At 47.0% G+C, this 25908-nt stretch overlaps 1 protein-coding gene across 1 annotated transcript in view; it reads right to left on the bottom strand.

Moving 5' to 3' along the window:
- CLHC1 (clathrin heavy chain linker domain containing 1) overlaps positions 1-25908 on the bottom strand; it is a 379985-nt gene that overhangs the window by 153101 nt on the left and 200976 nt on the right. The window contains 1 exon segment of the mRNA XM_069236548.1: positions 20670-20776. Coding sequence (XP_069092649.1) covers positions 20670-20776 — 107 coding nt within the window.

Here is a 25908-nt window from a genome sequence, read left to right as displayed (position 1 = left end):
TTGAAGCCAAGCGATTCGAGAACCATCCTGTACGAGCCTTCAAAGTGTGTCTCTTGTAGATAAGAAATATCTGGTCTGAGAGCCTTAAGATTTTCTGCTGTGTTCTGTCTTTTGACAGTATTATTCAATCCACAGATGCTAACAGAGGCAATGCACATCTTGGAGATGTAAGGCAAGCAGGAAAACAAAGTAACCAGCCAGTCTTAATAACACCAACAAGCTCATTATTTTGCCTAAAACATACGAGGGCCTGCTGAACCCCATACAAACCCTCTCAAATTTGTCTCCTCTTCTTGTGCAGTGCACCCTTCCCACCCCTGGCAAACACCCCAAAGTGAACCCTCCCATCTATCCCCTCTCACCGACCGCTGTCACTCCCAACCAACCTCCCCTCCGCCTCCCCCTTCTTCCCACCTCATTACATGAGGCAATCAGATCCCCACCGACCTACATGGTGGTCTCGGTAGTGGCACCCGTGCTCGACCTCCTCTCCAGCCCCTTAATAACCACAGCAAATACATAAAAAAGGGTATCCCCTTTAAAAGAAAGGCATAACAAAGAGCAAAGAACATTGCAAAGCTTAACACCAGAAGCCAAGACTCATTTCAGGCAAACAATAGCCTTTGACATTAAATACATAATGAACCAAATACTGCATCTACCAAGTAGTCATGACCTGTCTGACACTTCCATCAAATATTCCTTGGCCTTGATCTCGGATGAAAAAACTTGTGTGCTATCCTTAAGGACACTATTTAGGCAGGCCAGGCTCAACAAATATCACTCTGCCCCCACTTCCTGAAATGGCTTGATAAGCTGCCATAGCAGCCATCTCCTTCCCATTGTCACATGGCAAAAGTCAGGGTGGGCAAAGAAAGATTGACCATCAAAATTATGTTTAGAGTCTTGCCGAGCCTTTTCAAAAACAGCCTGTTGGAGCAAAACGTTTTCAAATCTTGTCAATGCAGATGACATATTTTGACAGAGTTGCTAAACCTATTTAGCATAAAGACTGAAATTACATAAATCGGAAATAGGTACCAAAGCAAAACAGAGTTATTTAAAGTCCAACTCACCGCCACATAATATAATTAAAGAAAAAAGAAGGGAAACAGGGGAAACAAGAATATTAGAAGAAAGGCGAGCAATGTGCATCTATGGGGCTCATGACACGTTCGGACCCAAACCTGGAGGGTAGGTTGGGATAGCAGAACATGAAGTGGTTGTTCAAAGACTACTACATGTTGTGGGTGAAAGTGTATAAAGCTCTCCATACAGGCTGTGATATAGTGGGGCTGCCGGAGCACTATAATTGGCCAGTGTGTCAGCTTCTGAGGTAAGTGACCCACGCCCACCATGTGTGATAGGATACATTGTTAGAGGACTTCCTAGCTAGAAGGATGACTTTAAGAGCAATGGTGATCAGTAAGTCGAGAAGAGTGAGGTCCAGGTCTGGGAGCTAAATTGGATGTGCAGATACACGTATCCGAGTATAATCATGGAAAGTCCAATGAAAAAGGGGTTAAGAATTTTGCTCAGCAGGGAATTAACATTGTTCCAAAAGGAGATAAGGCATGAACATGAAAAAAAACATATGTTCTGGGTCAGTATGTGCTGACTTGCATGACCAGCAGACGTCAGAGTCTATTAGTATTAGTTTAAAAAGTGTAGTAGAGGTCCAGTAGAGGAAGTGATGCAAAAATTCTTGGTTGTTTTAGCGTAGGGATATTTGTTATAAAGTACGAGGAGACAGATTTTCATCCAGGCCTCCACTGGGAGGGGTGAAATGCCTTTAGCAGCGAAGTATGACAACCACCTAGTCTCCAAGTCAGGATGCCGATGAGAAGCAGTGTTTCTATTAATTTATTAATCTTGGATGCTACGTTCTCTCACGTTGCAGCAAAAACCTGCAACAGCCTCCCCACACACCTACGGACGATCACCTCACTTCTGGAATACCAGAGGGCCCTCAAGACATGGTTGTTCGAATAGGCCTGCAGGACCTGCAAGCGCCTGGATACTCTTTTGGGTGATTAGCCTCGCTTTATAAATCCTGATTGATTGATTGATTCATATATGCCCCCCAGATTGCAATTGTTAGTTGAAGAAAAAAGTGTTGTATTTGTAAGGGGTCCTAATTTGAAAACCTTCACTTTGATTTTTAAAACATCATTAAAGTCTAAATTGGAAAGCCCATGCTTTGCTTGAAGAGCCGCAAAGGTTAAAGTTTCCGAATCCTTTAGCTTTCCACTAGGAAGATACCCTTGCTAGCCCACTTTGGGTCAATCATGGTGGAACATGCAGTTAGAAGTTTCTTAATATTCAGTTCGATATGGAGTAGGATTTCTTTATATTGGACGTAACAGTTCTGCCCACTGCTAATAAAGCTGTAATTGTGTCTCTGCGAATCTTGTAAGAGTGCATAAAAGAGGAGTGATCATCGTCACGTTTCCTTGTAAGTGAAACTGTTGCCTAATATGTTGTTCAATGCTAAGCCAAGCAGGCATTTCAAGGAAATCAACTTCAAACCAATGTGTTCCCTGCTTGGTAGGTGAACCAGTTCAGAAGACTGCAGCCACCTTCTTTGCTAGGAATCTTTTTATTTAAGTTTTTCGAAATGGAATAACAAAGAACACAGCTTATAAATGCATTGAGAAACATCAGCACCAGCCACCTTCTTTGATGTTAATATTTAGTTTTTTAAAACTTATTCTGGCCTTCTTGCACCAGATAAAGTCAGGGGTAATTTTATCAATGGTTGAAAAATATTCTGTGAGAGGTGAATAGGGAGCATACTAGCCCAGAAATTGATTAATAGGGAGCATACTAGCCCAGAAATTGATTAATGGGGATACCATTATTTTTAGAGCTTCTAGTCTGACCCACCATGAGACATGCTTAGGTGACCAGGTTGTCAATAGATGAACGAGTTACTTACCTTCGGTAACGACTTTTCTGGTGGATACATTAGCTACCTGTGGATTCCTCACCTGATGAATACTCCCATGGCGCCAGCATTTGACGGAAATCTTCTTACTAGTCTCTGCACGTCGACGAGGACGTCACTCTAGCCCACGCGACGCCGTCTGACGTCATACAGGCAATAAGAAGTCCTCGCCGACGTGCCGATGACAGTACCAACATTTTTTACGTGCATGAGAATAATAATAACCCAATGCAATGAAAGAGCAAAGCAACATCTCTTAATATTGTAAATCACACAACATTGCAATAAAATAGCTGTAGATTTAATATAACCTTTTTTTTTTTTTTTTTAAACAAATAAATATATTTATACATACGAATCATGTATATACCCAATATATATATAGATTTATATATAAATATACACATATATACAAATATCATACATGCAAAATGTATTGCAACTTTGAAGACCAAAAGGAGCACACTCAAGGATTGCTTGGAGAGACCAAAAAGGCAACGGGGAGGCGGGTGGGACCGTGAGGAATCCACAGGTAGCTAATGTATCCACCAGAAAAGTCGTTACCGAAGGTAAGTAACTCGTTCTTCTGATGGATACAACTACCTGTGGATTCCTCACCTGATGAATAGAGTCCCAAAGCAGTACCACGCCCGGCGGTGGGTGCCTAAATGGTCAAACCAAGAAATCCTGCAGCACTGACCGTGCAAAATGACCGTCCCTTCTGACCTCAGAGTCCAAACAGCAATGTTTCACAAAAGTGTGAAAGGACGACCAAGTTGCGGCCTTGCAGATGTCGACCACAGGAACACCCCTGGCCAAGGCCGAAGAGGCCGACTTAGCTCTGGTGGAGTGAGCTCTAATGCCCTCAGGCGGATCCTTCTTTGCCAAAGAGTAACAGATTTTAATGCAAAGAACAACCCACCTGGAGAGTGTTCTCTTGTGGACTGCCTTTCCTCTCCTCTTGCCCACGTATCCGACAAACAGCTGATCCTCCATCCTGATATCCTTCATTCTGTCGATATAGAAGCTCAACGCCCTTTTTGGGTCCAGGCGATGTAGTCTTTCTTCCTCCTTTGAAGGATGAGGCGGAGGATAAAACGTGGACAAAGTGATTGTCTGAGCCAAATGGAAGGGTGAAACAACCTTCGGAAGGAAAGCAGCCTTGGTCCTCAACACCACCTTATCCCCATAAAACGTTATATAAGGGGGTTTAACCGATAAGGCCTGCAACTCACTCACTCTCCTTGCAGATGTTATAGTTACCAGGAATACTGTTTTAATAACCAAATACCTTAAGGGGCAAGAATGCATAGGCTCAAAAGGGGACCCCATAAGGAAAGTCAGGACCAAGGACAAATCCCATTGAGGCATAACGAATGGTTTTGGAGGATATTGATTCAGAAGACCTTTCAAGAATCTGAGAACAATAGGGGATTTAAATAACGATGGTTGGTCTGGAAGACAAATGAAGGCTGACAAGGCCGACAAATAACCCTTAATGGTAGCTACTGCACAACCTTTCTGCGCTAGAGACAGTGCAAAAGACAAAACATGCGACAGATGAGCATGTAAGGGATCAATCTGTCTCTCTCCACACCACATAACAAATTTAGACCACCTATTAGCGTAGATAGATTTAGTGGAGTGTCGCCTGGCCGCTAAGATAACATCCACTACATCAGGCGGGAGAGAGAAGGAACTCAGGTTGCCCCGTTCAATCTCCAAGCATGTAGGTGCAGACTCTGGAGGTTGGGGTGTAAAACCTGCCCCTGCGACTGCGAGAGGAGGTCTGCCCTGAGAGGGAGACGGAGCGGAGGGCACAGTGAGAGTTGGAGAAGGTCGGAGTACCATACCCTCCTTGGCCAATCCGGAGCTATTAAGATGACTTGGGCCCGGTCTTGGCGAATTTTCCTCAACACTCGAGGAATCAACGGTATGGGGGGAAACGCGTAAAGCAACTGGTCGCACCAGGTTATCTGAAACGCGTCCCCCAACGCTCCCTGCATCGGATACTGGAGGCTGCAGAATAACGGGCAATGCGCGTTCTCCCAAGTGGCAAACAGATCTATCCGAGGAAACCCCCACATCTGGAAGATTAAACAGACTTGATCTGGATGGAGACGCCACTCGTGGTCTGCCGAGAATTGGCGACTGAGACTGTCCGCACGTACATTCAAGACCCCGGCCAGATGATTTGCCACCAAGCAAATCTGATGGTCCTTTGCCCAGGACCATAGCCGAAGAGCTTCTCTGCAGAGAAGGTACGACCCTACTCCTCCCTGTTTGTTTATGTACCACATCGTGGTAGTATTGTCCGTCAGGACCTGTACCGACTGACCACGAAGGGATGGGAGGAAGGCCTTGAGAGCCAAACGTACAGCCCGTAACTCCAACAGATTGATATGAAACACCTGTTCCTCTGGAGACCAAAGCCCTTTGATCTCCAGATCCCCCAGATGAGCTCCCCATCCTAGGGTGGAGGCATCCGTTATTACCGTGGCCACTGGTGGCGACTGCGCGAACGGCTTCCCCTGTGAAAGATTGTTGCCCGCAATCCACCACTTCAATTCCACAGCAGCATCTCTGGAGATCTTGACAGTACCTTCTAAATCTCCCTTGTGTTGAGACCACTGCCTTCGGAGGCACCACTGAAGAGCCCTCATGTGCCAGCGAGCATGCGTGACCAACAGAATGCAGGAGGCGAACAGACCGAGCAGACGAAGGACCTTGAGGACTGGAACTACCGCTCCATTTCGAAACATTGGAACCAATTCCTGAATATCTTGAATCCGCTGAGGCGGAGGAAAGGCTCGACTCAATGTTGTATCCAGTACTGCCCCTATGAACAGGAGGCGCTGAGAGGGCTCCAGGTGAGATTTGGGCACGTTCACCGAAAAGCCCAGGTCGAACAACAACTGGGTTGTTGACTGCAGATGATGCGACACAAGCTCCGGGGACTTGGCTTTGATCAACCAGTCGTCCAAGTAAGGGAATACTGCTATCCCCTTCCTTCTGAGCTCCGCCGCAACCACTGACATCACCTTTGTGAAGACTCGAGGTGCTGAAGTAAGACCAAACGGGAGGACCGCAAACTGATAGTGCTGCGACCCTACCACAAACCGGAGATACTTCCTGTGCGACTTGAGTATCGGGATATGAAAGTAAGCATCCTGCAAGTCGACAGACACCATCCAATCTTCCTTGTTCAACGCCAAAAGCACCTGTGCTAGGGTCAGCATCTTGAACTTTTCCTGTTTGAGGAACCAATTCAAGATCCTCAGATCCAGGATTGGTCTCAACTGACCATCCTTTTTGGGAATCAGGAAGTATCTTGAGTAACAACCTCGACCTTTTTCCTGCTCTGGGACCAACTCTACCGCGCCCTTTGAAAGGAGGACTTGAACCTCCTGTTCTAGCAACAGGAGGTGTTCTTCTGAACAATAAGATGGGCGGGGCGGGATGAGGGGCGGGAACTCCCGAAAGGGAAGGGCGTAGCCTTTTCCCACAATGCCGAGAACCCAAGTGTCCGTTGTGATAGACTTCCACTTGTGGAGAAAACGCTGTAATCTTCCCCCTACAGGAGAGGAGTGAGTGGGAAACGGTGGAAGCCTAAGGCTGCTTCCCCTGCTGCACCCCTCCAGAGGACGAGGAAGAGGCAGAGTGCTGTTGAGAGGCTCCTCTGGTACGGACCCCACCCCTCCCCCTCCCTCTAAATGACCTATAGGGGAGGGAAGAGGCGGGTTGCTGGAACCTCCCCCGAAAGGAAGAGGAATAAGAGCCACGCCCAAATCCCCGAAACCTCCTGAAAATTCTAGAAGAGGCAGAGGAAGAAGGAGCTTGCAGTCCTAACGATTTGGCTGTGGCTCTGCTCTCCTTAAATCGTTCCAAGGCTGAACCTGCCTTGGCTCCAAACAGTCTGTCCCCATCAAACGGGAGGTCCAGCAGGGTCGACTGCACATCCGCAGAGAACCCTGAGTTTCGGAGCCAGGCCTGTCTTCTTGCCACCACAGCCGTGCCCATCGCCCTGGCCACCGAGTCGGTCGTGTCCAGCCCAGACTGGATAATCTGGGTCGCGGCAGCCTGGGCGTCCGAGACCACATCCAAAAGACCCTGGGGAAGCTCCGTGAATGAAGACGAAATATCATCCATCAGCGCATGGATGTACCTCCCCAGAATGCACGTGGCGTTGGTGGCCTTCAACGCCAAACTGCATGACGAAAATATTTTCTTGGACTGCGCATCCAGTTTCTTGGAGTCTCTGTCTCCAGGCACCGTCGGGAAGGAACCAGGCGCTGACTTTGAGGAACAGGAGGCTTGCACCACCAAGCTCTCCGGCGTAGGGTGTCTAGAGAGAAAGCCAGGGTCAGATGGTGCAGCTCGATACCTCCTGGCCACAGCCCTATGAACGGCCGAGGAAGACACCGGCTTCTTCCACACCTCCAACACCGGATCCAGCAAAGCCTCATTAAATGGCAAGAGAGGCTCAGCTGCAGCAGAGGCCGGATGCAATACCTCTGTCAGCAAATTCTGCTTTGCCTCTGCCACCGGCAAAGGCAGGTCCAAAAAGCTCGCTGCCTTCCTCACCACAGCATGAAAGGAAGCAGCCTCCTCCGTATATTCCCCTGGAGATGAAAGGTCCCACTCAGGGGAAGTGTCCAGCCCACTGGCTGTATCCAGACCATGCAGTCCGTCTCCAGAGTCCTCAATCTCTCCCTCCTCTAGGACTCGCTGGTACTCTTGCTCTTCTAAAAGACGGAGAGCACGCCTCCTCGAATGAAGTCTCTCCTCGATACGCGGAGTCGACATGGCCTCCGCCGACGTCGAAGAACGGCGCCGATCTCCAGAAGCATCTGACGCCGCGTCCGGCGCCACAGGCAGCTTCGGCGCCGAGGCAGGAGCCGGAGGACGAGGTCTTGGAGCCGATGGACCAACCGGAGTCACAGGGCAAAATCCTGACTTCGACGGAGGGGCAACCTCCGGGGCCGAAACATCCGAAGCCACCGGAGCGGCCACCGACGCCGGCACCGGCGCCGAGCCCACATTCCCAAAAGGGAGAAAGGGCATAAAGGGTGCCGGCCGAAGAGGCGCAGGATCACCCAACGAAAAGGCCAAGGGCCCCGAAGGACCAGCCGGAGCAGCTCCTGGAGCCATCTGCTGAAAGATGGTATACATCGCATTAAGAAACGCGGTACTATCGGCTCCAGGAGTGGGAAAAGCCGGATACTGGGGTGCCTGGATCGAGGGCGACCCCGACGCCGGCCTCGACGTCTGCGACGCCGGAGAAAACACAAGAGGCTGCACCACCTCAATCACTGACGCCTGACCAGGTGAAGTCGGTGACGCCGGAGAGGGCAACGGCGTCGATGGATGCGGCGTGACCGTGGGGCTGACCTCCCAAGTCCTCCGACGCCGAGCCGAAGGTGACCTCGAACGAGACTCCTTGCTGGAGTGACGTCGTGAGTCTCTACGGCGCCGGGAGTCTCGATGACGCCGGTGAGACCTTGGCGAAGAAGACTTCTTATGATGTTTCTCCTTCTTCTTTGACTTTGCCATGAATAACTTGGCCTCGCGCTCTTTGAGGGCCTTCGGATTCATGTGTTGACATGAATCGCAAGTCGAGACGTCGTGGTCGGAGCTCAAACACCATAGACAGTCGGAGTGAGGATCTGTAACTGACATCTTGCCCCCACACTCTCGACAGGGCTTGAAACCCGACTTCCTCTGAGACATTGTTACCGCAGAGAAGACTACGCAGCAGACAATACACTGTAACCACGAAGGTAACAGTAACTCCCTCGAAGATAACCGTTTCGAATGCACGTTAAAAAGGGAACTGTCATCGGCACGTCGGCGAGGACTTCTTATTGCCTGTATGACGTCAGACGGCGTCGCGTGGGCTAGAGTGACGTCCTCGTCGACGTGCAGAGACTAGTAAGAAGATTTCCGTCAAATGCTGGCGCCATGGGAGTATTCATCAGGTGAGGAATCCACAGGTAGTTGTATCCATCAGAACTTTAATTTTTCATGATAGCAGGTATGGAAGTGTGTGCGGCTTCTGTAAAAATGAATGTCATCTGCATAAGCAGTCGTTTTAAAAACCGAATCACCAAATGTTAGCCCAACCTTTTCCAGTGGATTTGTTTATCACTAACAGCAGGGGATCTATGGCTAGAAGAAATAATAAGGGGTAGAGTGGACATCCTTGGTGAGTGCCTTGTTGCAAAGGCAAAGAGGCAAACAAGGCCTGTTTATTTTAATTCTAGCTGAAGGGTTAGGTAAAGAGACATGACATGTCAGAAGCTAGTCAGCCCCTAACAAAGCCCATCTGCAGAGCATAGACTCATTTGGTAATAAACGGTGCAAGCTCTGTGGACAGTATTTTTGCATAGATGTTGGTCTCCATACTTATCAGCAAGATTGGTCTGAAATTCTTAGGATCAGAAAGGTCTTCCCCCTTCTTAGATATAACCACAATAGTGGTCTTGGAAGCGGTATAAGAAACTTTCCCGGAGGAGGCACAACGATTTAGGATAGATTTCAGCAGATCTATAATCATGGATGCAAATGTTTTGTAAAAATTGATGAGTAGACCATACAAACCTGGGGCTTTCCCAGATGGGATAAGCTTGATCGCATTCAGAATGTCAGACCCTTCAACTGGTGTATTTAGGCTAAGATTTTCAGGGGAGAAATGGTTTTCATTGGTAGGCTTTAGACAAAATTTCAGGCATGTGTTTTTAGGAGTGGTTATAGTCGGGTTATACAATCTAGCGTAGAATCTCTGGAATGCATTGGGAATATCCTCATTTTGTCTTCACTATTCCATAGTGGCCCTTAATATTTGAAATTATAGAGAAATTTCTTACGAATTTCAGATGAGCCGCTAGGGATTTACCCATTATATTCAAGAAAAACAGTTCTCTGCTTTGCTGTACATTTACCCGTAAGTGTAAGCATTTACTAGAAATTGTGTTATACCTGTATTGAAGCAGTTTTAGTGCAATCATATCTAGTGGGTCTTTAGGGTATCTTTATAGTGTTTTTTATAGCTTTAATATCAGCTACTCGTTTATCTAAAGATGTGAGATTTCTTTATTTTTTCAAGCCATGCAGCTTATTACTTGGACCTCTGAGGAACACTTCATCACTGTGTCCCAAACTGTAGCAGGTGAGGAGATCGAAGTATTGTTTTCTTGTAAAAAACAAAGCTAATTCCTTATGAAGCCCTCAAACATGTGCATCTTCCTCAAAAATCTTAGCACTCGTCCACCAGGTGCTGCTTTTAGATTTAATGAGAAGGGTCTGAAGGAAACTGTAATGGTGGCATGGTCAGAGATCATGATAGGTTCAGTGGATAAAGAGAAAGTATCTTGCAGGAGAGGAGTCAACGAGTATGTAGTCAATTTTCAAGATTAGGGTGATCACGCCATTCTTCTGAAAGACAGCCTCTGAGCAGGACAGATCAGACACCCAGCCATTAGGCATATATCATGCATCTTTATAGACAATACTAGTTTCGTGGAGGAAATCCAAAGCCCCTTTAAGGTTTAGAAAGAAAGACTTCAAGATCAAAGGCTTGTTAATGTGAATGTCTGATGGAACTTTTGGAACGAATTTTGGGTTTGTGCGAAGTATCACTGTATCATGCTTAAATTAAAGGAAAGGCTCCTGAAAGGTTAGAGCCTGGATTTCGCTGATGCGTCTAGTAGAAGTAAGGGCCACCAGAAGAGCTATCTTCCACAATAAGTACTTCAATTCCGCTTTGTGAATGGGTTCAAATGGATGTCTCACAAGCTGAGATAGAACCGTGTTGAGTTGCCAGGAGGGTGAAGGAGGTCTTACTGGCGGAAAAACTCTAAAGGGTCCTTTTTAGAAACGGTGTTATCAACATGGAGGACAATAAAGACGGAGATGTTGGAGAATGTTTGAAACAAGATATGGCCGCTAAGTGCACTCTGATGGATGCATGAGATAAACCTGTTGATACCAGAAGGAGGAGATAGGGCAATATCTCCTGTGGCAGCAACAATAGTGGATTACTGTGTTCTTTCTGACACCATAAACAAAACCTTTTCCACTTCAAAGAGTATGATTTGTTTGTGCCATCCGCTCTGGCCTTTGAAAGTATTTTCCTACATTCAGGGTGAATGTTTAAATGGGCAAACTCATTGTTTTCAGGAGCCAAGCTGATAACTTTAGTGATGTGGGGTCCGGATGCAAGACTTGACCCTTGTTCCTTGTCAGGAGCTGTGGTGAGCCTATCAGTGGAATGCGGTCTTTCTCTGAGAACAGGAGCAGTTCCAGAAAACAACGTTGGCATGGCCAATACAGAACTATCAGGATTAGTCTGCAACGTTCTCTCTTGATTTTTGTGAGCACTCTTGAAATCAGGGGAATATTCCGTACCATGCCATCGAAAAGGCATTCCCCCACGAGCCCGGATGGTGATCCCAACTTGCATAAAAGCGGCATTTGGTGTTCTGCGGAGTTGCCAAGACATCTAGGTTGGGCTTTCCCCAGTTCTTGAAGACCTGGTTGAGCGCCTCTTGGTTCAGCTCCCATTCGGGATAGGAGGAAACTGACCCCATTTTGAGTAGCCCAATTCCAAATATTTTGAGATTCTCGAGATAGAAGAGACTTTGTTCCTCCCTGCTTGTTCAAGTAATGCACCGTTGTTGTATTGTCCGTTCTTATGAGAACCGCAGATTGTTTTATTCTTGGGAGGAAAGCCTGCAGAGCCACAAAAACTGCTTTCAACTCTAGAAAACTGATGTGATATTTTCGAAAAGAGCTGTTCCACCTTCCGCTGACCTGTAGATCTTGAAGGTACGCCCCCATCCCTCCAGAGAGGCGTCCATGGTAATGACCAACGGGGGTCAATGGGGCAGAAAATAAAGACCTAATGCGATGTTCCATTGTTCTTACCACTAGTGGAAATCTTCGATCATGCGAGGAGTCACTGTGATCGAGTCGTTGAATGTGCCCTCTTTTTGAATACATTGGAGATCCAATTCCTCTTCTAGGGGGTGCATTCTCAGGTGACAAAATGGAATAACTTGAATGCAAGATGACATCATCCTCAGTAGCCATTCGTAACTGCGTACTTAAAGAGACTTTCTTCCTAGAGATATGAGCTTGGTTTGTCTCTCCAATGTAGGGAAGGCGTTGTCCCTGATCGTGTCTACTGCTGCCCCTAAAAAGGTTGTTACTCTTGTTGGCAAGATCTTTGATTTGTTCCAATTCAGGGTGAGACCCAGTTTGTCGAATAATTCTATGCCTCTTGATACGACTGCACTTTTATTAGCCAATCGTCTAAATATGGAAAAATCTTATGGTTTTCCCTTCACAGCAAAGCTGCTACCGAAGCCAGACACTTTGTGAAGATTCTGGGGGCAAACTTCAGGCCAAATGGAAGAACTCTGAACTGGAAATTGCTGCCAGCTACTGTGAAACGAAGAAACCTTCTGTGGCCACGAGAAATCTGGATATGAAAGAATGCATCCTATAGATCTAGGGTTGCCATAAAGTCTCTGTGATTCATGCGGAGGAGAATGTCCTGCAACGTGACCATGCGAAAGGTTTGACGTTTGAGGTATTTGTTTCAGTGCCGGAGGTCAAGAATGGGACACCATCCCTCCTGGTTCTTGCGTACTAGAAAGAAACAGGAGTAAAAACCTCTCCCCTTTTCCGAAGTAGGGACTCTCCCTATAGCTCCCTTCTTTAGCGTGGTGACGACCTCCAGCCGGAGTTGTTTTAGATGCTTTTGAATGAAGGTATGTGGAGGGTGTGAAGGTGGGATTTGGATGAACTCCAAAGTGTGGCCAAATTGAACTTTCTTTAATACTCACTGGTCCGATGTTATTTCTTGCCATTTTCGAAAAAAGTGGAATATCCTTTCCCTATTCTGTGAACTGGTGGTAGGGATGTAGCCGGAGCCTAAAAACTTTCATTGGTGTTGAACTGCGTCTTTGCCCTGACGCGCTCTACCCCTAGGAGGAGGTCTGGAATAGGATGCCTGGAGTGGCTGTTTCTGTGAATATGGCGGTCGGAACTGCTGAGTCGCATAGGAGGGATAAGAGAAGTTTTGAAAACTCCCTCTATATGATAGGATTCCTCGACCTCTGGAGGCTCGAAAAGGCAACTTCTTGAACTGTACGGTAACCAATGATCTGGCAGTGCCCGTATCGCTTGCAAGGCTTCATCCACGTGTTTGCCAAAAACAGCCTCCCCATCAAACGGAAGGTCCAATACTTTATTTTGTATTTCCGGTCGAAAGGAAGTTGCCTTAAGCCAGCCTTGCCGTCAGAGCACCACCCCACCTGCTAGCTGTCTAAAGCAGTGGTAGCAATATCCAGCAACCTCAGCCAAGATGCACTCCCCCTCCAATAGGATCTTCTTCACTTCCACCTTTGAATCCTCCAGAAGGTGGTGCAGATACAGAGCAATATCTGCCCATAATTGCCTATTGTATCTGCCCTAAATTGCCAAAGAGTTTGCTGCTCTCACTATAAGTCCTGACATAGAGGAAAACCGCTTCCCAATGTTGTCTAGCCTTCTACCTTCCTTGTCTTAGGGTTCTGAAATTGGCGTTAATGGATTCTTTGAACGCCTCTGCGCTGCCCGAGTTACGACTGAGTCTGGCTTCGGGCGACCAATGAGACAAGTTGGAGCGTCTTCTGGAGCCTTATACTTTTTGCCTAACCTTGGTAAGACTGCCATCACAGAAGCTGGGTTTTTCATTACTTTTAGACCTTCCTACCAGATGTAACTTACTATGGGTATGGAGCATATACTCTTTTGAAAGGGCTCTTTGAAATCGTTTAGGAAGGAGTCCATTTGCTTGGATGGCATGGGCAGTGCGAATCTCTTCGCTGCTCTTTCAAGCAGATTATGGAGACCCCCAATGTCACCTGGGGGTGAGTCCACCGCAGTAGTCAATGGAGATAATGGGGTTGGTAATATATAATTGTCCCATTCAGATTGCGTGTCTTGGAGCTCTCCTTCCTCTCTCTCCTCATCCAAGGAGTCTGTAACTTGCATAAAGGTTCTGTGCAGGGTAATCCTCGCCGATCTAGGTGACAACATAGGTTGTGGTGCTGGGGTGGAAGGTATCGACAGTGGGGGTTCAGTTGGTATTTTCGCTGACCGTGGTGCAAACGGAAACCTTTTTTAGTAGTCTGACAACATAAGCTGGAGATAAGAGATAAGGGAACTTGGGATACAGACCATATCCTCTGGCACACCTTGTTGGTCTCTGAGGACAATACTACTGCTGGTAATATTCCTCTTCATCATCTTGACACTGAACGTGGAGCTGGGAAGGACTATGAGCTGCCCCAAACTGTCCCTCATCATCCAAATCTACCTCCAGTAGATGGGCCAGAAGTAAAGATGTGACCTTACTTGGCGATGTGGCATGCAGAGTTATATCCCCTTTTCCAGTCAAGGCCTGAATATTTCTCCTCAGCGACGCGAGGTCATGGACAAAGTCATGTCAATCTGCAAGGGTCCGCCTCTGGTCTCCGTCGACGGTGTTGTCAACGATGCCGTCATCATCCGAATCTTCATTGTCAACTGCATCAAAGACTGTGTCGCTGTTGACGGCATCATCGATGACGTCGATGACATCCTTATCTTCATCATCGACGGTCTGGATTTAGTTACCATAGATGTCGTCGCTGAGCAGGAAGCAATAGTCGATAGGCTGGTAACCGTAGACGTTGTCATCGCTGATACAGCTGCCGTATATGTTCTCATCGATGACGGTGTCGATGGTAGGGTCGTCGTCAACGGTCTGTCATCTAGGGCTGAAGAAAGCTTTTTAAAGGCAGTAATCATTTTCGGTGCAGGTGTGGAAGGCTCTGAAGAAGGTTTAGACACCTCCTTTGAAGTTGAAGGCCGGTGTTTAGACTTTGATGAAGATTTTCTCTCATGAGGTGATGTCGATAAACTGTGGCCTTCACCAGACCCCTGTGAGGTCTTTCTAAAAGCGTTTGAGGGTTGCCCTGAACCCTTTTCAGAGTGAAGCGATCTTTGCCTCTTCTGGGACTTATTAGAAGACCAGGAAGATTCCTCACTGTCAGAATCTGAGACAGGGTTCTTCCTTGTTTAAGCTTTTGGAGCATATAGGTAACCTTACCTCTCTATCCTTTCATGTTTTTGAGGAAAAGGTACAACATACCTTGCATTCAGCAGCAGAATGTTCAGGATAAAGGCAATACAGTCTCTATGTGGATCCTCAGGGTGTAGCCTTTTCTTTCCACATGTACTGCAGGCCCTGAAGAGACTTTTCCTCTCTCTGTCGGACATTATGCTGATAATGTCAGGCTCCAGATATTCTGAGTGTGAACAAGAAACACCCTATAATAGAGAATAAACCCAGATGTAGTGGTAAAATCTACTTCAACAGGAAAAAATGAGCAGAGCTCAGTGGAGACTCCCTAGCACGACGTGCGGTAGAAAATCTGAGGTACTGGAGCTTCATTCTGGAGGGTTCTAGAGGGTGATGTTATCTGATTGGTTAATGCTGTAGTTTGGTCCTTTTTCACATAAGGACTTGGATAGATTACTTAAAAGTAGAGCTGTAAGTTACTGCTGTTATGTCTCTGGGGACATTGGCCCTCATTCCAACCCTGGCGGTTTGATACCGCCAGGGCGGAGGGCAGCGGAAGCACCGCCAACAGACTGGCGGTGCTTCCTGGGCTATTCTGACCGCGGCGGTAAAGCCGCGGTCAGAAAAGGAGAACCAGCGGTTTCCCGCCGGTTTTCTGCCGGTTTTCTGCCGGATTTCCCCTGGCCCAGGGAATCCTCCATGGCGGCGCTGCTTGCAGCGCCGCCATGGGGATTCCGACCCCCTTCCCGCCACCCTGTTTCTGGCGGTTTACACCGCCAGAACCAGGATGGCGGGAACGGGTGTCGTGGGGCCCCCTAACAGGGCCCCACAAAGATTTTCACTGTCTGCTTAGCAGACAGTGAAAATCGCGACGGGTGCCACTGCACCCGTCGCACCCCTGCAACTCCGCCGGCTCCATTCGGAGCCGGCTTCATGGTTGCAGGGGCTTTCCCGCTGGGCCGGCGGGCGCTCTTTTGGAGGGCGCCCGCCGGCCCAGCGGGAAAGTTGGAATGGCCGCCGCGGTCTTTTGACCGCGGTGCGGTCATTCGGCGGTGACCGCATGGCGGGCGGCGACCGCCGCCCACCGCCGTCAGAATGACTGCCATTGTCTTTTCTAAGGTACCGGGGACTCCCATCTCAACGACAGGGAATGATTTAAGCATGTGAATCTATGAAAGTTCCAATACTGGAGTAACGTATGTTATTGCCGAAGGGACCTCCAACTGCGATACGGTAAACTGACACACTTGGAGCATAAGATGACCAGCTGCAAGAAAATCACCGTTATATAACCAAATTATAATCAGAATGACAAACAACACAAAATAAACTATTATTTTGTGAAATCAAGGTTTGTATTGATTAGTAGTTGTACCAAGCCCTAACATATCGATTCAGTTGCCTGCAAACTAAAATATTTGAAGTTTAAGGCTTGACTATCAGAGAACATCGTAAATATGTTAAGGTATGATAAGGCCAAAGTACTGACTAGAAACACAAACAACATCATTACAGCTTAAAACAAAACCAATAGGATTACTAACAGTGCCATGGACCACATCATTATTGACTCGACTCATCATGAAATGGATCCACTATGCATACAGGTGTACCAGACGGGGCAATATGTACCTCTGATGACAAAGGGTGCAATACAGTGTTAATAGCTGCCACTAGTTAAATGGCAAAATATAACCTGGAAACATATAAGGGGCTTTACGGGTTTACCATGTGAGTCAATCATACTTGATTCAAAAGGATTTGCGAGCTTCGAGAAGAAATGTTTGTACTTTGAATATGATCTTAAATTTTGACGGGCCGGCAAAGCAATGCTGTATCACTCTTTCTGATAAGGTCTTCCTAAGTGTTAGAAAACCTTCCCTTCTGCCGACGGTGTCCCTGGCGAAGTCTTGGAAAAGGGAAAGTCTAGAGTCTTACAATGAAAGCGACTTGATTTTCCTTATGTGTGCTAATATAAGTTCAGAGTGTTGATGACGCAATGGTTTGAAAATTAGCACAGACAGCTTAGTAGTGTTCTTAGATTTGAAGGTGGGGATCCAGTGGGCATGTTCGGGTTCAAAATCTTTAGTGAAGGTGATCACGGGTGCTGCTGGGATCCAGGAGTCCAAGAATCTGGCCACCGAGGAAGCTTTGTCTTCTGATCCTTCCGGAAAACTGACAATTCTGTGATTACTTCGTCTGCTGCAATCTTCCAACTCAGTGATCTATTATTTGAGGAAGGTTATCAAAGTTATTTTTAAGCAGGTGTTTAGATTGAGCTGCAATACGATCTTCGGACATGATATTTCTACCTTCAGCATTCAACACTCTAGGGCTGAGTTCTTTAAGGTCTCTCCTGATCCCAGAGACCTCCAACTGCAAGAGTTTTAGTGCTCTGCACTATTTCATTAACATAATTTAGTTTTTTAAGGATTGCTTCAAATGCTGTAGAATTATTTTGTTTTTCTTCCATTGGGGAGTCAGGGAGTGGTGGCTCCATCCGACTCCTTGTGAACTTTTAACTCCGCCATGCCCTGTAGAAGCAACTGCCGTTGACAGTGACGAGGACCACCAATACAGCAGCACTTTGGGTACTAATCTAAGAGGCTTCACAGAGGGTCCACAAAGGATTCAGTTTGTAAAGATTAGTGTTTGTTAGATTCAGTCAGGGAAAAGGGCACTTAACCCACTGATAGCAGGTAGTGTTGTGTAGCCATTTTAGAAATAGCTCCATGCACGTTAGTTTAACACACTAGGCCGCTGTGCACTTTAACCTAGATATATTTTATTCAGCTTCGCATTATTATTTTAACAATAACCAGTTTTATGGTCTTGTTTTATTTCTGTCTATCTAACTGTTTTTGCTTAGTCCAGCACAGTGTTCTCAAACAAGACATTCTTGATCACTCTGTGCTTCACTCAAGGCTACAGTTGAATACATTGACGGTGAATGTGGTAGAAGTTTAGTCTCCAACATTCTTAGAAAATACACATCTTTACGTAGGGACATTTTCTCAGAACATCAGCTGTGTTATTATCAAAACACTTCCTAGTCCCATTACACGTTAAGAGGGAGAGTGCAGCCAGGGAGCCACGACTGTATGATGATTGCTGAATGCTTCACTGCAGATGCTAACGCAGACTACAGGCCTTTGCTCAGGTATGAGGGTTGATGTCCTCCCGGGGGAACCTGAAAGGCAGAATTAGTGCTTAACATGCTGTGCTCAGATTATAACCTAGGTAGGAAATAGTCCATCAGTTCTAGTGACAATATGATAGCGTTATTCTTATGCTTCACTCTCCTCGTCACCATTTTAATACAGTCATGTTGTGTCATCCTGGTTATTGCAGCTCAAGCTTTGCTATCTAAAAAGCAGTTGTTTTATTAAACCAGTCATTAAAACTTATACTGCTTCTTTTTGTCATTTATATATGAGACTGAATTGTGAATGAGAGAACCGGATGCGACCTGAGTGACCACGACTTCCCTGAGAAGCCTAATATGTCATGCGCTCGGCTGCCCAATCATCACTATCCTCTGGAATAGATGAGGCACTGCTAGTTAGCCGGAGCAAAACCTGGATTTAGAGCGACAGGTGTCACCCACAGTGGGTCAGACTCAGTCTCCCACACTGTGGACGATCTTGCTGCTCAAAATCCAGTAGTCTCATTAGAATAATGAAAGCCTACGCGACAGTAGCAAATTTGTCTTGTTAGGTGCAGTGAGACTTTGTGTCAGTGTGGCTAGGTGTCACTAAATAATGCAATGCAATGCCACCTTGAAGCACAGCAACTGCGGTGAGCATGCTCTGAAGCAAAAGGAATATATCACTCAGTGCCAGGTGTCTTCTAGTGTTAGGCGGGAATGAGAAATCCTTGTCCAGCAATATGCTGGTTGAGCCCCCTCCTATGGTGTATACGCATATCCACACAGCATAGGTGGTAGAAAGACCATGCACATATCCTGAAGTACAGTTAGTGGACAGTTAGGGGTCTGAGGACTGATTGGGCATAAGAGGCTCAGAAGAGGAAAGTGGAGCGAGTTAGAGAACACAAAGTGCAATTGTACAAGCACAGATGAAGCAGAGCACAGAAACAATAGGAAAAGTACCAGGGCTGGTTTTCCTGGAACTAAGGGTACACTCATGCAGTACTCCTTATCTGCACCTTACATCAGCATTTTGCTGGGAAGGGCAACCACACAGAAAACTCTCCATGGGTCATGGCAGGGATGAAAGGGTGCCAAGCAAAAGCAGGGAGATGTGTCGCCATACTCATCCCCCTTACAAGCCAACCATGCAGTTAGTGGGCACAGACACCACAGGGACCACCATTTTGCATGTCACAGCACCTCAGATCGGGAATCCACACAGCAGAGAAAAACTGTGGGGAGGGAGTACCTGGCATTGAAGAGCAGCAGTAGTTGCAGAGCATTCTTTATCATCAGTGGGCAATAAAACGAGCTAATAGTCGCCGTAGTCTCAAGGCTCCACCATCTTGTTCACAGAGCAGCGCTCCTCCTATAACGGCGGGGAAGTGGTCTGGAAAATCATCGGCCTCAGTATAAGTGTGCCAGTCTCCAGTCACCAGTCCAATCTACTTTCCACAAGGGCTGAATTCTCCCATTCAGCTGTGCTACATGCAGCTCAGTGTCACAAGCTTTTGAGAGCTCAGCAGAGAGCCATCATCTTGCATAGATGCTAGCCACACCCCAATTATTTTATTAATAAAAAGTGCAGGGGTCCCAAAGTTTTGCTTACTAACACACCATGGAGCTGCTGAATTCCAGGGGTTGTTGGATACCAAGGCTGCTTAGTGTTGATTGCAATTCATGCCCGTTAATTAAAGGGGTGCGATGTTCGTATAATTTGTTTTTGGATAATTATGCAAACATTTTGAAAAATCATGAGAAATGACATGTAGCTAATCAAAATAAAAAATGAACATTTAGCACTATATTTCAGCACAAAATGCATCCTTGTAACCATTTTAGATGTGATGACACATTTAAATTTTAAAAATAGGGTAAAAAAACAAGCGGTACAATGAAAGCCACTTGTGTTCTGGTCGTCCACGTTGTTCCCCTGCACTTGCACTATGTAATTACTAAAGTGGCATGATAGCATAGTTTCAAGAATTTTAATAAGCTTAAAGCAAAATATCAAAATTACATTTGTGTAACAAATATCGCCTGAGACTACTTTTAATGCCACTTCTCTGCACTTCCATTCCCTTTATCACACTTTTGCAGGTGATTTTTCATCACTGCATTCTGTCTTTGTTACTGGTTTCATACCTTTGTTTTGCTCCTTCTTTCTCTCCCTATTGATCTGAGTCAGACTGATAATGAAAAAAAAGTCCAGGTTTCCAAAAATGAGGACCGGTGCCCACGGTCCGCAAACATCTGAAGAGGTTATGCACTGTTGAAAACTACATTATTTGTGACGTGAGGCCTCAGATTTTAGACACCTACAGGTTGGTAAGCTGATATAAATCAACACCTCTTCATAGTTACACATTTAGATATAACATTCGAACATGAATAAATCCAGTCAAATCCATGTACCTTTCTGAATATTTTTATTTTGTACGTTTAAATAAAATACATACCCTTAAATCTTTCCATAGTGTCCATGGTTCGCAGGACCCCTCTTGGGCAGTTTGACACAAGAATGGATGCAGCTTCATACTGGCCAGCTTCAAATAATTCATTAAATCTACAGAAAGGACAAGCAGACTGCAGCAGACAGCAAAGTGCAATTATGACAATAGACATGGCAAACATGTGTACTTGCAACAATGATTCTTCAGTTTGAGTATTTTAATAAAGCATGGCACACAAGGTATGATTTCTTACCTGTAACTCCCGGTCTCTCAAAGGGGTATTTCCATGATAGTCATAAGCTTAGAATAATTCCCCGCCCGCCTGCGGGGACCCCGGAGCACTTTTTCCAATATCACTTCTTAAGTGTCCCTGTTTGCCTTACTTCAGGAAGGCTTGTCAAGACACTTAAGAATGTTCCCAAGCAGCCTTTAGGAAGGGCTACAGTGTTCAAACTTCTTCATTCAGAATGTCCTTGAAATAAAATGCTTGAAAAATAAAGCCATTTTCCAGACCAACTACTTCCAAAAAACTTCTTTTATTTCACAAAACCCCTAAGAAGGAGTGCAGAACAGTGTAGTCCATAGGCTGTGATCAGCAATGAAGAAAAAGGATACTGTGCCTTTAAGAGCAGCCAGTCCTCCAGTATCCCATCATGCCTAGAGAGAGGCTGTTACCCCAGTTCTTTTTGCAGGTAGTCACTGGCTGACCCTCGGAATAAACGTAATCATGACATCTAACTGCTCCCCCGGGGAGGAGGGAGGGTTGCTTATGACTATCAAGGAAATACCCGTACGAGAGAATTGGAGTTACAGGTAAGAAACCATACCTTCTCTCGTAGGGGATTTCCATGTAAAGTCATACGCTTAGAATAGAATACCAAGCCCATCCCCAAAACCCGCGGAGGAGCAGTTAGAGTAATCTATGTATATGTTCTCAAGCAAAAAGGTTTCTAAGAGAAGCCTGGCCTACCTGAGCATCTGCTCTAGCATCCGTATCTAGACAATAATGTTTAGTAAAGGTGTGAACTGATTTCCAAGTCGCAGCTTTACAAAGTTCTGCTAAAGGAACATAGCGCAATAGAACAGTGGTAGCCGCTTTTCCTCTGGTGGAATGGGCTCTAGGCTTACCCTGTAAGGTTTTCTTGGCTAGTTGATAACACAATAAAATACAAGAGACTATCCACCTCGCTATCCACCTCGCTATCCACCTCGCTTGGAGGTGGCTAAACCAGTACGTACAGATCTGTGATTAACAAACAGTTGTGTAGTTCTCCGTAGAGGATTGGTCTTATCTAGGTAAAATTTCAATACTCTCTTAACATCTAGAGAATGGAGAGCCCTCTCAGCTGGGGTGGAAGAGTTTGGAAAGAACGTGGGAAAGGAAATCGACTGGTTAATGTGGAAGTCGGATATGACCTTAGGTAGAAACTTCGGATGTGTCCGTAAGACTACTTTGGAAGAATGAAATATTGTGAAAGGCTCGTGAGCACAGAGGGCCTGGATTTCACTGACCCTTCGTGCTGAAGTGATCGCTACTAGAAAGGCTGCCTTCCAAGTGAGGTGTTGGAGGGATGCCTTGTGTATGGGTTCAAATGGGTGCTGCATTAAACGTGAAAGGACCACATTAAGTTCCCATGGTGGCGAAGGGCGTCTAATTGGAGGAACGACCTTCTTTAACCCCTGTAGAAAACCTTTTATCACTGGGATTCTGAAGAAAGAGGTCTGCGCAGGAGTCTTCCTATAAGCAGTTAAGGCTGCCAAATGCACTTTTATGGAAGACAGCTGTAGGCCCGATCTTGCCAGATGCAAAAAGTAAGGCAGAATGACATCTTCTTTGCAAGATGTAGGATCTATCCCTTTAGAAGAACACCAGATGCAGAATGTTTTCCACTTAAAGGAGTACGCCAAACGAGTAGACGGCCTCTTCGCCTCCTTTAAAATGTCCATACAATCCTGTGGCAGGTTGAGGTGACCATACTGGACTAGCTCAGGAGCCATGCCGCCAAATTCAATGATGAGAGATTGGGATGCCTCATTCGTCCGCCGAACTTCGTCAGGAGGTCCGGTCTGCAGGGTAGCCTGAGATGGGGCTGGAGTGATCTCTGAAGAAGATCTGGGAACCACCACTGTCTCTGTCACTCTGGTGCAATGAGGATCATTGTGGCTGATATCATCGACAGTTTGAGGAGAACTGCTGGGATCAGCGGAATTGGTGGAAAGGCGTACGGAAATTTGTTGGACCAGTCTATCCACAGAGCATTGCCCTGCGACTGTGGGTGGTAAAACCTGGCGGCGAAGTCGCGGCATTTCCTGTTTTCTTCTGTGGCGAATAGGTTGATAGAAGGGGTGCCCCACAAACGGAAAATGTCTCGAGTGACGTCTTCGTTGAGCACCCACTCGTGGTTCTCTCCTAGAACTCTGCTGAGGGCATCCGCTTTACTGTTCTGAACCCCTGGCAGATGGGTAGCCACTATGTTCAATTTCCTGGCTAGGAGCCAGTGCCATATTGTCTGGGATTCCTGAGACAGGATTCTGGCTCTGGTGCCCCCCTGCTTGTTCAGATAGAACATAGTGGTGGTATTGTCTGTCTGCACCAGCAAGTTGTCTGCCGTGATTGAGGGTAGGAACGCCTTGAGAGCTAGGTGCACCGCTCATAGCACCAGGAGATTGATGTGGTACAACGATTCTTTCTGGGTCCATCGGCCTTGTATTTGCAGGTGATCCATATGAGCTCCCCATCTGAGGAGAGAGGTATCTGTCACATTAGTCTGTGTCGGAGGCTGTGCCCGGAATGGCATCCCCTTTAAGAGATTGGTTGGAGAGAACCAAGTTAGAGACCTGATTGCATGAGTGGAGAGGTGAATCCGATCTTCCCAGCTCCCCAACCACTGATTCCACTGGTCCTCCAGGCATTCCTGAAGCGGACGCATGTGGAGGCGAGCGTTGGATGTCAGGTAAATGCAGGATGCCATGGATCCGAGAAGTGAGGAGACAGTCCGCACTGCTGGGTGACGCATTGATCTGAGATCCCGACACTTCCGGAGAATAGATAAGTGATGTTCCTCCGAAGGACACACTTTTGCCTGCAGTGTGTCTATGGTAGCTCCTAAGTAATGTAACCTCTGGACAGGTACTGTTGTTGACTTTTGAAAGTTGATATGAAGACCTAATCGGTACAGAAGGTTGCAGGTCATCTGGAAATGCCGTTTTGCTTCTGTATAAATGGACGCTTTGATTAACCAGTCATCGAGATACAGGTATATGAAGATTCGTTTCCTCCGAAGGTGAGCTGCCACCACCGCCATGCACTTGGAAAAGGTCCTGGGAGCAGACTTGAGACCGAATGGTAGGACTGTGTATTGGAAGTGATCTTGGCCTACCAGAAACCTCAGCAATTTCCGATGCTTCTTTGCGATGGGGATGTGGAAATACGCATTGTGTAGATCCACTGAGCAAAGCCAGTCTCCTTGCCGAATCTGAGGATATATCTGGTGTAAGGATAGCATCCTTAACTTCTCCTTTCGGATCCATTTGTTGGCCGTTTTGAGGTCTAGAATGGGTCTGAATTCGTTTTTTGTCCTTTTTTGGGATGAGAAAGTATTTTGAGTAGATACCCTTCCCCTGTTGGCTGAGGGGAACCGATTCCACTGCTCTCTTTTCGAGGAGGATGGAAACTTCCACCTTTAGGAGATCGAGGTGTGCAGTCGTCTGCTTTGGCGTGATGGCCGGAGGTGGTGATGAAAATCTGAGACAATATCCATTCTGTACAATGCTTAAGACCCAAGCGTCTGGTGTCATCTTTTGCCACTCTACCAGGCAATTGGTCACGCTTCCCCCCGGGGGAGGAAATTCTCACAGCTTTGAGGCAGTCGGCTGCCGGGTGCTCTGAGTGGACTGATGGGTTGATCGTCCCCTCTGCGCCTAACGCTGGTGCTGGTAGGGCCGCTGGTACTGCTAGTGAGTCTTTGTAGTGGCCCATTGAGGGGCTTGAACCCTCTGCGAGGTGTAGCGGCAATGGAAAGGATGGAAGGACCTGCGTTGCTCTTTAGGTTTGTACAATCCTACTTCCTTTAATGTGTCCACCTCCGCTTTCATTCTTACCATTTCGTCATCTGCGTGCGATCCGAATAACGTGGATCCTAAAAATGGCAGATTCAAAAGTCTTTGCTGCGCATCCAGTTTTAATGACGTGAGCCGCAGCCAGGAGTGCCTCCTTAGCGTCACACCATGGCAGTACGCATGAGCTGAAAGCAGCGACGCATCCGCTGCCGCACTTATTATTTGGTTGGAGACCATAGCGCCCTCCTTAGCTACTTCTAAAAAGTCCTCTCTGTGGTCTCTTGGGAGATGTTCTACGAACTGCAAGATGGAGTCCCACAAAGACCGATCATACCTGCCCAAAAGAGCTGTGGCGCTCGCCGTTTTCATAGAGGACGCCGCCGAACCACAGACTTTACGACCTGTCGGGTCCAAACGCTTACTCTCCTTATCTGGAGGAGAGGTGGAGGATGGAGAAGTTGCGTGAGCCTTGCGTGCCGCCAAAATAACTACTGAGTCCGGTGGCGGATCAGAGCACAAGAAGAGCGGATCTTGCTCCGGAGGGCGATACTTCTTCTGCAGACTGGAAGGTGCAGGTCTTGTCACTGCCGGTGTAAGGAAGACCTCCATAGCGGGCTCCAGGAGGCCCGGCACTAGGGGTAGCAAGGGTCTGGCAGCTGACCGCTGTTGAAGTGTTTCAAAAATCACCGATGTCGATGGCGTAGGAGCAACCATCGGTATACTTAGTTTCGACGCACCTTGGACTAGAACCTCATGAAAGGTGCTAATGTCATCCACCGGTGAGGACCAAGGAGAGTCCAATAAAGTAGGTGAATAGTCTCTGGTGGAGGACCAAGAGTCTCTGTCACGCTCCCTTGAACTTGATCTGCGCCTCGATCAGTGGTGCGATCTTGACCTGGAAGAGTCATGGCCATGGCGTGAACGGTCTAGGCGGTATACTAACCGGTACTTGAGGTGCCGGAAGTGGCGTTGGTTGTGGTACCTCTTGGCCCGTTGGCTGAGGCGGCGTTGCCAGAAGTTCTGGAGGAGGAGACCTAGGTGGAGAAGGACGAGAAGAAGGCGAGGAAGGCAGCAGCACTACTGAGGAAGAGCGCTCCGATGAGGAATAAATCCTCAGCCTCTTGTGGCTCCTCGACGTCGACGGCCTCCTCGACGTCGATGGAGTCCTTGACGTCGACCTCTCTCT

Source organism: Pleurodeles waltl, chromosome 5 (assembly GCF_031143425.1).
Source record: "Pleurodeles waltl isolate 20211129_DDA chromosome 5, aPleWal1.hap1.20221129, whole genome shotgun sequence".
NCBI classification, from domain to species: Eukaryota; Metazoa; Chordata; class Amphibia; order Caudata; family Salamandridae; genus Pleurodeles; species Pleurodeles waltl.
This window is presented reverse-complemented; position numbering and strand designations above follow the sequence as displayed.